Genomic DNA, 18,199 nt, shown 5'->3' with positions numbered 1-18,199 from the left:
AAGCACATTCATGGTACAGTGACACATAGGGCTCCTGTAAGGATTCAATTCAGACCAATCTTTTATCCTGTGTCAGCAATAGATGATGCCTTATGTATTTGTGTGAGGAATCAAGCTGTACATGCATACTTCATGATTGCCCAAACAAAAGTGCTGGTAAAATATTTGTGATTAGAGATGATAAAGTCTGGACAAACCAGTGATTGATATTATGAGCAACGATCCATGTTGTCTGGACAGGCTGACACTGTCAACCAATTCACAATGTGACAAGCATACGTCTGGGGACCTAACCAAGAATTCTACATATGAGGTCACACATTAAAGAGTCCTGATTTCGAGTTTTTTTGTTTTATCCAGCATTTTTGTGTTTTCAGCAATATTCAAGCTTGTTGATGACAGTCTGTAAATATTCCAGTCTGGGCTAGACAATCCAGTGATTGATATTATGAGCAACGTTCCACACCATGGTGGTATGATGACCCGCAGTCAACCAAATCAGCAAGCCTAAACATCCGATCCACACTGTCGCCTCTTACGATCAACATTTGCAACTTACAAGTTCTGTTTTTGCTTATGTGCTAATCAAAGCATTTTTTCTTTCGTCTTTTTTCCGCTCGTCAGGAGTTGTTTAAGAGATTGGTGGAGTTGACTTTTTATTTCTTCCCACTTTATTAGTTTTAGGATGGCAGATCCATTAACCAAGAAATAAAACAATTCTCGCCCTTAGATTAAGAAACTTCAAGTTGCCCAAAGAATTCTTTTAGCATTCAGTAGATATCTTTAGACAAGAGCCCAATATTCCACCTTTGACAAGATATGTATTGAGTATTGTTTTATCATATTTGAGGTCATCTCCTGGTAAATATCAACAGTTTTTGTTATATTTACTTTGAAAATGAAAATATTATGAAGCGTTGCCCTCACAAGTCAATGTGTCTTACTGACAACTGAGTATCGTCAATAGATTATATCTTTCAACCTAGCCAACCTATCAAGTGAAACTGTGAAAATACCCCTGACACTGGATGTACAACCTAACACATTGAGCTATTCATCTGAACAGAGGTCTCTTTGACAACGGAAACCTAGAACGCTTCAAATTCTTAGTTTATGTTTTTATATATATATAACATTTCACCCTGTGACAACCAATTGCTAGATCTAATATTTTCTTCAAATATTTTGGCTAAGTCACATTCATAAATACATTAAGCCTCCATGGTCTTCTAACACTGGTAACCCACTGTCCTGACAGCTTCTCCAAACAGTTAACATTTAGATGGAGATAGAACACCACCATGTATACAAACATGATGTTATCTATTATGAATACAGCCAATATTAAATTCCCCGACTATTTGTGGCACCAGCTAGGAGAAGGAACAGGCTGATCACCTTAGCCCATAAAAGCTGATGCCGTGAGGGGCAATGACTGCTTCATAGGGGCCATATTGGCTTTATTGTGCAGGATTGTGCCAGTGATTGAAGCCATCTCTCATGTACTGTAGTCCGCGGTGTTGTTCCAAGTGGTTGTATGACATTTAGCTGATTCACTCTCATCATCTCCCATTGAGTATGAAGCCAAAACAACATTCAATTCTTTCATGTCACCCTTTTCCATGTAATGTTGGATGAAGATGGTGGCAAGAATGCCACATTTCTGTTTGGAAGACCCTCATCTGTTATCCCCTAGCCAGATTCACAGGAATGTAATTTACTCCACTTAACAGTGCGTGGGCAACTTTCTGGGGTCCCGACCGCCCCACAGGTACAACCTTTGCACAGATAGGGGGGATTCAGTGGTTTGATCCTGTTTCCATTAAGTTCCGCAGAGTACAAACTAAGTGTGGCATTTCACCAAATGTGAGTTCTGAAGTGGAACAAGATAGCTCTACGACCTACCATAACACTCTAGTATATCATAGGCTTACGAATGGCGTAGTGCTAAGAATACAATATAATCAGGTCCCATTTGGACAGCGATTGGAGCACTATGACTGTCGTAAGTCCATGTTGAAGTATTGAAGTTACGATCACCTAAGTGCTACAATTGCGTTGTGGAACAAGGCCCTGGTCTCCGTTCCAGTATTTCAAATGGTCAGAACAGGGAATAGGAAGCCACCATTCCATATATTAAGAAGCAAGTGTGTGAGTAGGCTTGGTTTACTACCAGTCAGAGGTAAACATCACAGAAATATGGTGATCTGTTGGAAAAAATCTACCATGATGGCATTCACTCGCTTTTGTGTAATAATACATACAAGTTTATATGAGTGTTGGGACAAGTTTTAGCCGATAAACTAGGAGGTAGTACCATCAAAGTATTCATGAAGGTATAGCCTTCATATACCCATGATAACAATGTAAAAGGTGCTTCAAACATCTTTGTGCTTTGAATCCATGACTTAATGACTACAATGGAGCCAAATAAATACCGTGTTTCCTTGTTAAAACGCTACCTTGGGGGTCCAAATAATTGATGAGTGTTATAGACGATCAGCGGTTTAGCCGAGGAGGAGTCGTGGGGAGCAGATGACCAATACAACAGTACTTGTGGCTCTCCCCACCTAACACGATCTACGCTGCATGTTTCAGAGTTTGAAAAAAGATTACAATATAGTTGCTCATGATTCATAGTGTAAAAGATTCATTGCGTGTTAAAAAACACAGTATTCCTTTAGCGAATTCAGGTGAACGGACTTGGTCAATAAAAAATTGAAACTATTGAGACAAAATATCAGTAGACATGATGATTTACCACATAAATTGTATTTCTTGTTCTGCTAGGCATTGGTTTATATGCAGAGATTAAGATTACTGGGTGTACTGTCTTATAAACTAAGCCGGCAACAACAATCAGCATTTTCTCCCAATCTATCTGAGATGGTTAAAAGTAAGCCAATAATATAAATTTGAAGAATTTAGATGCAATGATCAGAAGAATTGTTATCTTCAACTATTATTTTATCAGGAGTAAAATATTCCAATATTGTGTTATTTAAGTAGCAGCTTTACTATTTATATATTAAAAATGATTAAAACCATAAGTTAGCACTTCGGCACAGCTGATCGCAATTGCTAGATATTTTTTAACGTATGGAACAATTTGACTAGCCACCGCCGAGGCTCACATGCTCTTGATCATGAAAACTTTGTTGACATATAACAGTCAAACTAAAACAAATATGACTTTTAACGAGTCTAAGGATGACATTTATGATATTTGTATCCATTCTCTGTCAACAAAAGTTTGTTTCAAGGGAACAATAGCGGAAATCTGACTGTGGTTGCTGTAAATAAATGATTTCGATGAAATTAATGTAAACAATATTGAATGAAATTTTGAATAAAAGTAATAGAATATGTTACAAACATCAGTCCAGATATACAATGGACATGTTTTGGTTACCATATAGTGTAATAATAGGATTAAATTGTGTACTTCTGTTCAGATTTGTTGATTGGTATTTCAATGTTGCTTGCTCGTAGTGATCTGCTGTTAATGCTTTTTGCGAAGAAAAAAAATCATTGTGTCAGTGTAAAATTTGAGTTTATTAAAAATATAATATAACTTTGGGGAGCGATGCTCTATGCGCTATGAGCGGGACAGCGCTCTATCAAGGGTGCTATAGCGAGGGAACACTGTATACATGGTTAATTTTTATTCATCTACTTATAGCTGATAGGGGTTTACACAAAATCTTGCTATTTGTCAACAAGAGATTTTGTATACCAGAAGCTATTAATCAATAATACTCAAATGAATTTAAAGAACACCTGATTCTTTCATATTACTATAGCTAATCTGTCATATGGCAGATTATCTTTCACAAAAAATGACAAGATAGGTTAAGTATGCTGTTTTAGAAAGGATAGTGATGTAAGAACTCACAGGTCATAATGCTGGTTCCACTTTGGATCTAGTGTATTCCTGCAGGTGTCGGTTGAATGGCACTGGCCCGAGCCATCAACGCTGATCTTGGCAAATGGATCAGGCAATCCTGAAACCCAACAAATAATGTACGTCATTATAAAAGAAAATAATAACAGACTTCAATTACAAGTTACAATATTATCAAAATGTTCAAAGTCTCTAAAATACCAATTGTATCTTCATGTTTATAGAAATAAACTGTTTTGTTCATGTAGTTCGATATCTAAAACTTGGTCAGTAGCATATTAAATACAGCATTAGTACTACATCTGTACTACATCTGAGACATGACTATGGAATTTATATATTTTTTTTTACTAAAAACCAAGGCAAGTCTTGATCAAACTAAACCAAGTCTAGTTTCAATGATAATGAAACAGCAGGAGAGGAAAGGTTAAATTTTTTTATTATTTTTAAGAAATGTTTTCATTGACTAAGTGTTAGTCTAATCATCTAGATACAATGGTTAAACCTTAATGGAGACATAAATGAAGCCAGCTGTTATTTACAAAATATGCTAATAAATTATCAACATGTTGCTATCTGTTTACAAATGTTACTTTGTAGAGATACTACCTTAGCTTGATATTATTGCAAGAAACGTATTCATTTCATGTATTTATAGCAGAGTCAGGAAACTGAGAAGAGAGACCAAGAAGACTGGGAGAGTTATCTCCCTTCACCTATGGCACTTCACTCAATTCTAGTTCAAAGACAAGGAGTGTCAAATAAAGACAAATGTACTTACTGAAAAAGTCTTTCTTGCCCAAGTTTTTGGCACACAATACTGAAATAAAAAAGACAAAGGATTAACTTTCCACATCAAATAATACTGCACATGTTCTACAGTAGTACATACCCTATTCAGCCAATCAATGGACTTCGCATTTGCAGTCTTTGATAAGCATTAAGAAGGTGGGAGAACATGAAAAAATGAAACATGGATAACAACTTTATTGTTTGCATAGATGATTCAGGGTTACATCTTGCCCCTTCATCAGGTGAATAGTAAGTAAGCATATTGAGTTAATATACGCGTGCTGATATGGTCATACCAGGCAGGATTAATGTACAAAGATATCAACAGGCATAATTCTAGGGTGGGGCCTTGTGCTTTTAGCCCCTAAATTTGAATAAAAGGCCCACATTTTCAAAGACAATGGGCCATTTTAGCATTGTGCTGTATTGGCAAGTGTGGTTGTACCTCTGGAATATTTATTTTTTTCTAATAAAGGCCCCATGTCAGAAAATTCCTGGATTGAACCTTGTATCAATATAACAGGGAAGTTAATATTAGTAATATACTAATAAGTAAGTCAATATACGTCTCTCATACTTCCTTCCTACAAGCATTTAACAGCAAGCCTAGAGTTTGCGAGACCTATTCTATTGAGTGTCATTTACACAGTGCTGTACGTAAATGAGTCCACAAGATGCATCAATATTTGTAATCACTGAAACATCTGAAGGATGCAGTTCAGCACACACACTGTGTACATGGCGTAACAGGGATGGGGTTCGCACGCTCTGCTATCTCTACAACAGTCCCCTAACATAGGTAACGTACATGGCAAACTCTGCTATCTCTACAACAGTCCCCTAACATAGGTAACGTACATGGCAAACTCTGCTATCTCTACTACAGTCCCCTAACATAGGTAACGTACATGGCAAACTCTGCTATCTCTACTACAGTCCCCTAACATAGGTAACATACATGGTACACTCTGCTATCTCTACTACAGTCCCCTAACATAGGTAACGTACATGTCACTCTCTGCTATCTCTACAACAGTCCCCTAACATAGGTACTAGACACAGCAGTTCAATGTCAATCTTCAGTATGGCCTGTTTAAAAGTCCACTTATTTCTTTCCTTCTTATCAAACTTTCAAATCACTATACTTTGTTGAAAGAACAAACATTTATCATGCGTACAAAATAATTCAATGCTTATCATATTTATAAGAGTAGACATAAGCCACATAGGACAAAGGGGTTGTCCAACATTCAAAAACTACAAAACACAATGTCTTCTCAATTTCTAAGATCACAAGTTTCCACAAGCATGTACACCATCATAACACCAACATTAACATGTCAAGGAAAGTACCTAAGAGCAGAGTAAACATCCCCTGCAGGTCTATACAAATGACGTACTAGAACATACCCTTCAATATAGTGCAAGTCAGAACTTATGGAATTCAGGTGGGCGTGATCAGGCAACGGCCCTGGGGTAGACAGCAATCACATGTCCTACACCTTCACAGCTCACTGAGACATGTAGCATGATGCAGTCATTAATGCTTCATGCTTAGGTTACACATATGCCTTGTTAATCACATTCTGTAGGTTACAGTAGACACGCATTCCTATCTGGGGATTACTGCTGTCAAACAGATTAACAAGGCCATTAAGTATAGGCGAGTTGGGTCATCGTGACATTTGATGCAAAGGTGGCAAAAGATTCTTACTAGCTAGCATGTTTAGTTTTGTTTAAAGCGAATAACAAAATCCCTTAAGGGTATATACATTGGTTGATGATGTTGATGCTTTCATCTGCAACATATGGTTCAATTAAAATTAAAATGTGAGAAACACCATATTTTGGGGGCATGTAAATATTCACAGATGGTATTGATGAAGTCAATAACAGAGTATCCATTTATTTTGCAAACAGATGGTTCATCTGATTTAACATGTCATTCAATATTTATTCCCGTTTCAACCAGTAGTGTCAGGATCCTGAAGGACTCTTTGGTTAGTGCATGTGTTTGTATATTTGTTGCTCCACTTAGAAATTATCCAGCTACATGATGGCAGCCGTAGACAATGAAGACTGGACAATCCAGTGACTGACATCAAAAGCATCTATCCACAATGGATATAATGACACACAATCATCCAAGTCACCGAGCCTGACGACTCCATCCATTTTGTTGACTCTTACAACAAGCATAGGTTCCTGGGACACAGTATTATTACCCTGTATCACCACATTATTTTAAGCCAGAGTATCTTTATCTGAGGCATCCTACAACTCTGCTTTTAACATTAGATGAATGAGGAGGACCCCTCGGTTCCCATCTGTTATTCCTCACACTGGTACTGTCATGTATTATTATACTCACCTAAACAAGAAATGCATAGTGGTAATAATATTTTCAAAAGTACATTATGTGGGTGGTATGATTTAAATCGATGAGTAGACTTTTAAAAAATATATCTACGTCTAAGCTGTTTAAGGCAACTTCTAATCAGAAGTTAGTTAATGCTAATTAGCATCTGTTCCCCAAGTGAGTCACATTACACATACAATAAGAGATGTATCACATATGATCAACTCTGGTAATGATGCATCCAGTCACGGTATGAATAACGATAATTGTGTTTTAACTTGTTTTGATACAAGAGTTGCATGGATTGATGCTCATGGATTTACCGCCGTCATATTGCCGGAATATTGCCGAGTGCGCTGGACGTTAAACAACAAACAAATGATAATTTATTGTTACAAGAGATCTGTCAATATTTCCATCCAGTTCCTCTTGGCCAAAAAAGAAAAGTGAAACCTTGCGGACCAATGATGATCATGACGACATCAGTGCATACCCAAAGACTTGTAATGTCAACTGGTAAAATATGCCAACTTTACCAACTTTTGAAAACAATCTGAAATAAATCAGTCAGAACTTTGTTATATTGGACGTGGGCAATTTGGTGCAACCGTGGTTATTCAAGATCATCCAACCTCCTTCAATCCCAACAATACCTCATAGGCGACATAGGTTCTGAACAGGCCCTGGATACCATTGACATTATTAAATTACCCCATTCTTAACAGAGCCTGACCTTACTTTCTGGGTGGGTACAAATAAACTATTTTCACTCTCAGATCTCCACTACATTTCAACCTCATCAAGTGAACAGAACCAACACCAAAATCAATCATGAATAGTTGGCTCAGTTTATCATGAGATGAGATCGAGTATGTGCAATCTTGAAATCAAACAGTGATGACACTCTTTCTCGACAATACTACTTCAAAACGAGCAGAATATTGACTATAAATCATCATTGCCATGGCGGTAAATCTTGCTGTCCAAAATCATAATTCTGCCGCGGAATATTGACCATGTTGACAAGTCCTGTCTGCCAAGCTAATCAGTGAGGGTACAGACCCGTCTGGCCTGGTCCCAGAGGCGGCCAAGAGGCATGGGTATTGTACTTGTTAATTCTCCCCATGTTTGAACAGTCGGTCAAGATCCCAGTCTGTCCAGTTAGGACTGAATATCAGAGGCCAGCCAGTCTGTCCCTGTTCGCATACCGTAAATCATTTCAACACTATTAGCCTCCTTCCACCAGGTCAGCAACACCTTATCTGGGCCACTCAGTGCAAACAGTGGTACTTATATAATACAGCCACCTTGTCTGACAAGGACCTGTGGAGTGACAAGGCATGGCTTGTGTGCATTCTTGAGATATGCTTACTCTGTTGCCTGCCTGCCTGCCTACCGAAGATTATAATTATCAAATGTGTAACTGGAGTAACACATTATTGGTGTAATCAAATGGTGTGCGAGCCACTCAACAGGAAACTGCTGTACTTTGACGATAATCAGAGCGTAACCTGTAATCAAAAGCGATGAATTGTGCCTTGGATTTTCACCACCATTTGTCCACCACAAGTTTCAGCATACCAAGTGCACTCTTTAGAAGGAGCTATTTAGATCTTGTCTTCTTGTTATGTCTTGTACATTGATAGTATTGAAGTACTCAATGTAACTCTGAGGAAAATTCTAATTCATTGTTTATGATGGATAATAGCCTGCCTGCTTTCTTCGTTAACATCAATATGCGCAGATAATAATATCCTCAGTTTGAAAACAAACATGTCCCATATTCGTGGTGTCATGCACAAATAAAGTCTATTGATTAAAATGAATTCCCTGCCAAGATATTAATCAAATAGTTTGAGTTGAGTTCAGTGTAAATCCATTCCAGAACCACTCGAGCATAAATAGAGCATAAATAGAGAATCCCCTGGATTCAAGGGCAGAATCTTCAAACGACAAATGCTCAACAGGATCATTAAATATGAACATTTGCTCCGATGTAATAACAACCTGTAATGAACTGAACAAGAGCAACAAAACACTGGATGATGACTCAGACTCATCACTGAATCACAAAATAATATCATTCTTCTGAAAAAAACTTAGGAATAAACAGAATCATGGTAATATTGATCAGTATCCAAAATATGATGCGGAGTTCTGTTGGTTCATTTATTTTTGTCAAAATTAGAAGCTAACAGTTTTAGTCCACTATTCCTTACAATGACAACATATAGCAAAACACTTAAAATTGGCCAATTTCTACTAGTCCTTAGGATACCTTTACTATTCGGCAGTTTGGTAAGGACTACAGGACTAGTGCCAATTTCTAACGCTGATTGTGAGTTTACATGTTATGTCACAGGGGGTATATTATACAGAACAGCTCAGTAGCAACATTAACAGCAACTGACAGACCATATTTGCTGTACTGCTCCAATAACTGCCCCATGACAAACTTCAACACCAATCTGCTAGTCATCCTCATTAGTACCCTGTACTACTAAGCTCAAAAATGTACTTGATAGTCCATATTAAAGTTTTTGGTGACCTCCAGATTCCCTCAGACACCCCCAATAATAAAATGACCAGTCCAGTCCCTTAATCTAATTCAGAAGATGGAATGTGTACCATGCGGGGCGATTACCGTAGGAAGACTGCCAGTGTTGAACCAGCACAGCCTACTCAAACAGGGCACATCATGTCACAGTACTCAATCAATTCAGTCAATAACCAACTTATTTATACTTACGACACTCAAGAATGTTTGAAATTTGAGAAAGAGGGTAGCTGAAAAAGCATGTTATACAAAGAGATTAACGTAAGTTTTTTTAACAAAAGGATCAGTGCGAACTACAAGAGAAACTTCAATACTAAGATTAGTTCGTGGGGATAAGAATAACAGACAATGAAACTCAAGTATCTCCTTCTGTGTGCTGTGAGAAATAACACCCTTTGTCATTTATTACCCTTGAAACAAAATGCATGTTCAAACATATGGCCACATCTTTAACAAGAGTCATCAAGAGGTGATATATCCCCTCCACCACCCCCCATACCAATTCCAAAATCAACAAAAAGCACCAGTTCACCATAAGAATGATTAGACTGATCTACTTAGAAAGTTTCAACAAGGAATATTAAAACGGGTTTGGAGCTCTCTTAGTTCTCCTCCCCAACCCCATCGGCATCTATTCCAAATCTCAAAATTCCCAAATTATATATACCGTATTTTCTTGAGTATAGTGCGCACTTTTTTTCGAAAAAACACAGCTGTGTAGAAGGGGGTGCGCATTATACACGAATTATGAGTTTGGATGTTTTTTCCTCCCATGGAAAGACATTACCGTGAGCACGAAACACCGGAAATACCATGTCAACAAATCCATACTGAAGTACGCAAAATAATTATGTAATTACACTGTCTGTCTATAAAAAGTGTTCTTTGTATTTCTGGACTTATGTTTGTAACTTACTTCATTAATTTTATTCAAAATTCCTTATAATATTGTTTTTATTAATTTCGGCGAAATCGTGTGTGAAGCAACCCCTAAAGCCCCCTCTTAGGGTTGCACAGGCCACCTTCGCCCCTTTCGGAAACACATTAAATGGCCTGGCCAGGCCCGTGTGTGAAATACGCATCAGTCGGAAAGCGCACGTTAAATCTCCAAAGTAAGTAAGTAAGTAAGTAAGTAATGTGCTCCAAAAATGGACGGTTTACAGACGGTTGATAGACGGTTGGTCGCCAGGAATTTGTTTTGGTTATCTCTGCTACTGCTGACAACCACCAGTTGGCTGGCCCCATCTACCCTGATATAGGGTGACAAAGCATGCATGACAGACACATTATACTTATTGCAGATAGTTTTGCTTCTTCAAGCAACATGATCAAAGAAAACAGTTGATATTCAGCAACCCATGATTGTCATAAAAGGCGATCATGCTTGTCTTAATATTAATGTTATTAACTGTTACAATAGTTATAACCATTGTTTTAGAGGTGACTTGTTTTTCACTAGTAACAGGAGCAATAAAGAGGAAGAGGCTTAATGCTTAGTTTTATATTATTGCATTACATAATAATCTAAGAAAATAACAGCTAAAATAAAATCCCTACCTTGAAAAAAAATAATGATTTTCTTTGTGATCGCCAGCCAAGTGCAATTTGTTTGATATGATAGTTTTGTAAGTTTTTCGTAAGTTTTTTGTCAACAATATGAAAACGATACAGCTGTGCTACATCATCTTCAAGGGAAATGACAAAACATTCAGCCAAACACATATTTAGTAAGTTGGATCATATTACAAAGAGTGTTAAGAAGTGTTGCACACACTGTCAGAAAGTAATAATTCATAATTCATTCCAGATACCATGTCGTCCATGTACTGTTTTGTACCGATACATGACACCTTACCTGTATCATGGCTCAACATAAAACAATGCATCAATACTTTGATGCATCTTTAAAGGGGAGGGATATGGCAAAGGCAAATTGGTAGTTGACAAAAACCAACCCTGTTCCGTTTGCTAACACAAATACCATGTAAATTTTGCAGTTAATGTTTACGTCCATTACACAGAAGACAAACCTGGCAGTAATGACAACATCTAGAGTCTAGACCTTGATCCCCATGCCACAGAGCACTCTCTTTATAAAACCCAATGTGACAGTGGGGTACCAAAATGACTGAGGGAAAGTCGCACTATTCCAGCCACATCCCAACAACCTGTATACAATCGGTCAGTCAAGGGACACCACAAATGGCACAAACAAAATCTACTGGTATGAAATCGTCCATTCATGATAACGCTGACAACACTATCAACAGCTGTGCCCCTTCATCACCTGATGCATCACATGTCATCAAGCATGTCAGTGAAAAGAATTTTTCAAAACCACAAATTCACACCAGCCATTATGAGCGCAATTAAAGCTGTACACTGATGACTGATTGACACACCACTTCACAAACATGACAAAGAGGGTCAGACATTGTTACAATGTATATCAGAAATACGTAGACTACCAATATCCATGGCAACAGACATGCCCTTTTCAGACCTACTTTTACGTGTTTAACTCACAATGAGGGGATTTCCTCTTTACAAAATGACATGCTGATGACTAAATCACTGTTACATGGATGAATTGTTAAGCATTTGACCAGATGAACTCCTCTTCAAAGATGATATGCAGAGCTAAAGCAGAATTTAACAGAACACCTACCTATAGCAATGATGACCATTAAGGATTAGCCATCATTGGTCAAATCAGGTGGTTTATGTAATAAAAAATATACGTATTCCCTCTATCATGTCTATATATTTACTGATCTCAGTCTAATTTGTTTGTTTGTTGTTTAAAGCAGCACTCAGCAATATTCCAGCTATATGACAGCAGTCTGTAAATAATCGAGTCTGTACCAGACAATCCAGAGATTGACGTCATAAGCATAGATCCACGCACTTGGGATATGATGACAAGCATCAACCAAGTCAGCGAGTCTGACCACCCGATCCCATTAGTTGCCTCTTACGACAAGCATAGTCCACAGCTCATTTCAGACAAGTGGTTAGTTATGTAGATTTGGGGTTATAACAACTACCGGTAGTCTGTCAGGATATGTTAATATCGAGACTAGTAGCCATGTCTAATCGAGTGATACTAACACTCACAATAATATAACAGATCAAAGCCAAATGCGGGAAGAATCGGTGGCAGAGGTTGACACCATTTGTCAAATCCAACTTGTCCGCAGTTCATTTCAGATAAGTGTCTACGTAAAATAGCTAGAATTGGTTGGAAAACAATTTGTCCCTGTGGACTTTCATAAGTACTGGACTAACCATGCTCACAGACTAGTGGCCATATCAATCCTTGCTCTGGGGTGAATATCCAACAAAGAACTACATCATACTCAGCAAACATAACTATCGGATCTCCACTCAGGAAAGATTCCTGTGTGGTAGTAAAACAGACCCAAGCCATGTGTCTTTGCATTATACTTTCTATTGTGAAAACTATTCGTCGATGACTTGCATTTCAATAACAGAACCAATTAGCTGTTAGTTAGTTTGTTGTTGATCAAAACCACACTCAGCAATATTCCAGCTGAATATGACAGCTGCCTGTTAATAATCGAGTTTGGGGCAGACAACCCAGTGATTGACATGAGCATCGTTCTAAGCAATTGGGTTACAATGAAGAGGACGTAATGATTAATTCCTTATGACTGCCATGAAGGCAATGTTAAGATTCTTCTGGATCTACAAAAATAAACCTTTTAAAAAATGCAGCCATCTGAGTAACCAGATACAAATAGTTCAGGGTTTACATATGCAATGTATGTTCGAGACAATAACCATGCAAATGGTAGTTTCAGGCAAATCCCCAGCAATGAAAGCTGTTTATTCAACATTTCTATATTTTGGATCCTTGTGAATGTGGTGTGAAGCAAATGAACAATATGTTACCTGGATCAATGAATGATGGGTGTGTGTCTGTAGGGTTGTATATAGGCATTGGCAACATCTGTCAAATGCCAATAGTAAAATATATGAACTAAGCAACACCATATGTAATATGCATATGGTGACATAATAAAAATTGTGTATAAAATGCACACGGTAACACAATTAAACTAGTGTTAGTCTACAGAGCTACCCACTGACCTATGTATGAGGGTCAATTAACTTGATACTAGTGAAAACAAAGGGCCATGTTTCAGATTAATAGGTACAGGGGACCCTTTCCATTGCTTACTGGTCACAGATCAAAGGACATGGGTCTCTTCCATGGGTCAATGACTCAGCTCCCCCCATCCCCAGGGCAATCTGAACCCTCACAAGACACTTGCTTTATACATTACCTTGATACCTGTACCTGAACCTGTAGAAACATTGCATTAGACATACACAGAAGTTGAAATCTGTATGTCAACGTGTCTTCATTTTGATACATATTTCTAAATTAACATTAAACCTGCTTGTCTAAGACTAGTAAAAGTCTGGAAGGACTAGTGACATTTCCGTGTGGATTACAGCCTGTCACACTAGCCGCTAATCTGAGGCCCAAGACTAGTAAAATTGTGGAAAGAGAATAGTGACACAATAGTGAAATTTCCTTCCACTTTTACCACCTTAGCAGATCCTTTCTACAGACGAGTGAAAACATACATTCATTTCTAACCTTGTGACGCTACAGCATCTATAATGCTAATTATAATCAGAAGCATTGTATCTATCACTACAAACACAAAGGGGAAGTTCTATTTATTAAAGTAATTGGGCAACAATTGAAGTTTCAAATAATATCATAATGTCTCAACCGTGTCAACGTTCTTCATTTTCATTATCAGATGAGATTTTCAATCAGCCTGGGCCTTCATTCAAGAAAACTGATTTAACTTTGGCCAAGTGCATGTTGACATGAAAACCTAGTTGCACGAGACAAAACCAGGACCCATAATTTCTAACACAGTTTAAACATAGACACATAAACTAGTCTAAAACATATAATCTTAGACCCCTGAATACTGTTATCATTTTACATAAATATATTACGTATTCCGAAAAAAGTATCATGTGCTAATAATCTTGAGGTATCCACAGTTTGATAAAGTCCAGCACAAGAAAGCATGACAAATGATGCACAGCACAAGGATTAGTGATGTTGTACGGTACATAAAGCATAGAGGTACTGAGTGTTCAAAGAGGGTTATCCTTTGGTCAAGTAAGGGTTAGTCAAACAAAAATTAGGATTTTTACATGAAATTGGTGCATGTAGGCATAAATTCAAGGCTACACTTTTCAATAATAGGTTGCACTGGTGCATATTTCATATACAGCTAAATCGAATCTGGTCTGCAAATGATGAGTCTTCTTAAATAGAAATATTTATATGTCTTCTCTCATCATGTCTATCGTACCAAATTTAAACTGCTTGTATTATTAACATGCTATGCAGCAGACATAATATTCACTCCCATAGTATCCTGTGTGTACTGTTGTCTCAAATAACCATGGTCCTACTAACAGTTAACCCACAACACAACGTCCAAATGCTATGATTATACACAGTAAATACGAGGTTATCAGAATGACATGTCGGCACAGGTTTGTCTCATGGTGAGTAGACATGGTATAACTGCAATGTTTACACATAATACATTCAGCATGTTGAAGATAATCTATTTGTTACCAGCATGACCAGTGCATTGTGTATCATTACTATAAATTGAGACTCATTACAGACCAAACACACCTAACGTAGTTCACATTTGAACTACTTTAAAGGAATGACATGTGGATGAGATTAAAATCACGAGGGATTGCTTCACTGCTAGCCCTTGTTTTGACATAAATCGGCGACTATACATGAATGAAAAGCAGGTAGATGAGCGAAAGTTAGTGTGTGACAACTGATAATACAACAGAAATGGATAATTAAGTTGAAAAATTTGATGTTTATAGTCACTCTACCCTCATCATGCTCATGTTTATGATATTGGGTATACAAAACCAACTCTCATAGTGCAAGTTTTTAGAACTATACCAGCTTGAACCAAGTCACTGGCTGGGCTACTTGAATATTGCTGTTAGTGTTACCAGTTACATGCAAAAATACTTGAAGGGGTGTTGGGTCATTTGGCCGACAAATATCGAGAGTTTTAAAAAAAAAGAAGGGGGTCCTGATGGTTGTAAGGTTTGCTCCTATATCAATTCAGCTAACAATCAACAAGGACCTCTTGACTACCCTGATTCATTCTGAACACTGATTGATCATTAAAAATGAAATGTATGTATGATGCCTGTGACAGATGTGGTCCCATGGCATCATGTAATTTAGTGTGTGAGTGACCATGTTTCACAGCCATGTCACCGGATAACAGTTACTTGCATATTGAGCAACACACCCAGACATTGAGGTAAATCATGACAAACAGTTAGACATGTGACAAGTTGGAAGTTGCAACTACTCAATCCCCTCAGTCAGCACATGTGACAAGCATGGAAAGTAGGAGATCTAGTCTTCCTTGAAATCACCAGGGGATTAATGTACTCATTTGCAACTTGCAGACAGGTTGCTTTCCCATACTTTAAACATGTTAGTCAACTTCAGGTGGACTATCAGTATGTATCATATGGAATCACATCGTTTTGATCAACACAAGTACAAAAATCTGTCCTTTTCACATGTACTACTCCAACAACAAAGATAAGGATCACCACATTATTCATATTACTAAAGTTAATTTGTCATGGCACTACAGAATAAGTAAAGCTATATGAAAGAATATATTGGTCCATAATGTTTTAGAAGCATATATTATTCTACAAAATTATACTTGTTATCACAAAATCACCAGATGTCTTAAACTTCAATGGGGTGTTTGAATTTCCATATATCCATTATTTACCAATTAAATATGGTTTGGACTGGTTATTCCAGAACTGTTGGCCTGTGTGTACTGTACTTCTCATGATAATGAAAGATAAATAAAATGAAGGGTCATCCAATGGATAAATAAATATCAGACAGGAAGTATTATTATATGTCACTTTCAATGTGGTAGTTTCACTGCCGAAAGCAGATACAGCTGTCAGTATGTTTGGGGCTAAAGTACCTTATTTGGGGCTAAAGTACCTCATTTGGTAAGAATCCAAACATTCAAATGAAGACAAAAGTTAGAAATTCCCAGTATACCAAAACTGCTAGAAACACTGGGATTGCAGAGATACATCTGTGGTTACATATACTACAAAGTGAAAATGTACAAAATACAAGGTGTTATCGGGATCAACAAACAATAAACATAATATAACTGACTGCAAAAAAAAAACAATTCCCAATCAGAAGGGGTGTGTGTCTCTCTGGAAATATGGTGAATAAAAGACCTCCCTGTTTATTTATTGTCTGCCATTAACATTTGCAATGACAGTGACCTGGTGTCTTTCAAAACTTTTCCAAACAATTACACATTCTGCGGCCAATCAATTCATGCTAAATAACAAAGTCTACATTCTCAAGAGGGAAAACCCTTTTCCATATTACATGTTGAAGACCTTCCATCATAAACACAAATAATAGTCAAAACAGACTAGGAGAACCTTGTTCATATACAAAAGCACATTACCAACATTTGTTCAAGAATTAACATCATAATTACAAACGCACGTCAGAAATCATACAAAGACACCCCTTGTTCATGCTCAAGTCACATTACCAAATAATAGCGGATGAGATCCCAGTGTGACATATATTGTCTCTTTGTCACACAGCCATAAACTTAAAGTATTTTATAACTGACTGAAGGTGGAACAGGTTCACAGCTTAATTAAGACTTCGCAGGGTAAGATATGTCCTGGTTTAATATCTAGCAAATAGTTTATTTCATGTCTTTCAATCGTTCAATAAGAACATACCTGCTTGCGGAAGTCGTCTTGTCGCGGTTATTACTTACTGAAACCCGGACTTGAGACAGTGTTGACATTTATTTCGGCTGTTAGAACTAAAACAACATACTTTCGTTCCCTTGTAACATGCTTGACAGTGGGCATAAGTCTTACCAGTATGTCAAAGTTAGAACTATATCTCCCAACAACGAGTCGAGAATGGCAGCCATGTTTCATTCGACCGACTCAAATGTGTTGCTTTCCGACCTGCCAACGGAGAGAGTAATAGAACACATAATGCTAGTTAGATTTTACCTGTAAGTCGTAATTTCATGGGTCCATTCCTCCTTGGCCCTTCACTAGCCATCATTCAAACGAAATTTGTATTTTAACATCCTCTTTGTGTAGTAGACATAAGCCAACTTACTCCAGTGTTGACTTCATGTGCACCAAGCTGTTCACATGCAAATGAGCAGTGAGTCGGTTCGTCACTTCCGGTGAGTATGAGGGGGTGCTCGTGACGTCACAGTATTTCATAAAGAAGTTATTCCACACTCAGAATATATCGGAAGTAATATAAGATGAATAAAAATTTGGAACAACGATTTTATAAGTATTTCTGAAAGTTTCTCCATGAGAATTTTTTTGTCATGAATGTAATCATAAGATTTTATAAGCGTCATAGGCTTTTACAGAGCACAGTGACGTCAGCCTCTTTTGTTAATGTCATCCCAGTGGTGTGAAAAGGATT

The 18,199-nt window shown here is 37.5% G+C and overlaps 1 protein-coding gene across 2 annotated transcripts in view; it reads right to left on the bottom strand.

Annotated features, from left to right (window-relative positions):
- LOC139469665 (E3 ubiquitin-protein ligase SMURF2-like) overlaps positions 1-17,906 on the bottom strand; it is a 69,704-nt gene extending 51,798 nt beyond the window's left edge. For both annotated transcript variants that reach the window (XM_071251897.1, XM_071251898.1), the window contains exons 1-3: positions 17,764-17,906; positions 4,686-4,724; positions 3,896-4,004 (exon numbers count right to left, since the gene is read on the bottom strand). In XM_071251897.1, coding sequence (XP_071107998.1) covers positions 3,896-4,004; positions 4,686-4,724; positions 17,764-17,818 — 203 coding nt within the window. In that variant the 5' untranslated portion in view covers positions 17,819-17,906. The remainder of the gene's footprint in view (positions 1-3,895; positions 4,005-4,685; positions 4,725-17,763) is intronic.
- Between the last annotated feature and the right edge of the window lie 293 nt (positions 17,907-18,199).

This window comes from Haliotis cracherodii, unplaced genomic scaffold, assembly GCF_022045235.1.
Source record: "Haliotis cracherodii isolate W230 unplaced genomic scaffold, xgHalCrac1.p SCAF_2, whole genome shotgun sequence".
NCBI classification, from domain to species: domain Eukaryota; kingdom Metazoa; phylum Mollusca; class Gastropoda; order Lepetellida; family Haliotidae; genus Haliotis; species Haliotis cracherodii.
This window is presented reverse-complemented; position numbering and strand designations above follow the sequence as displayed.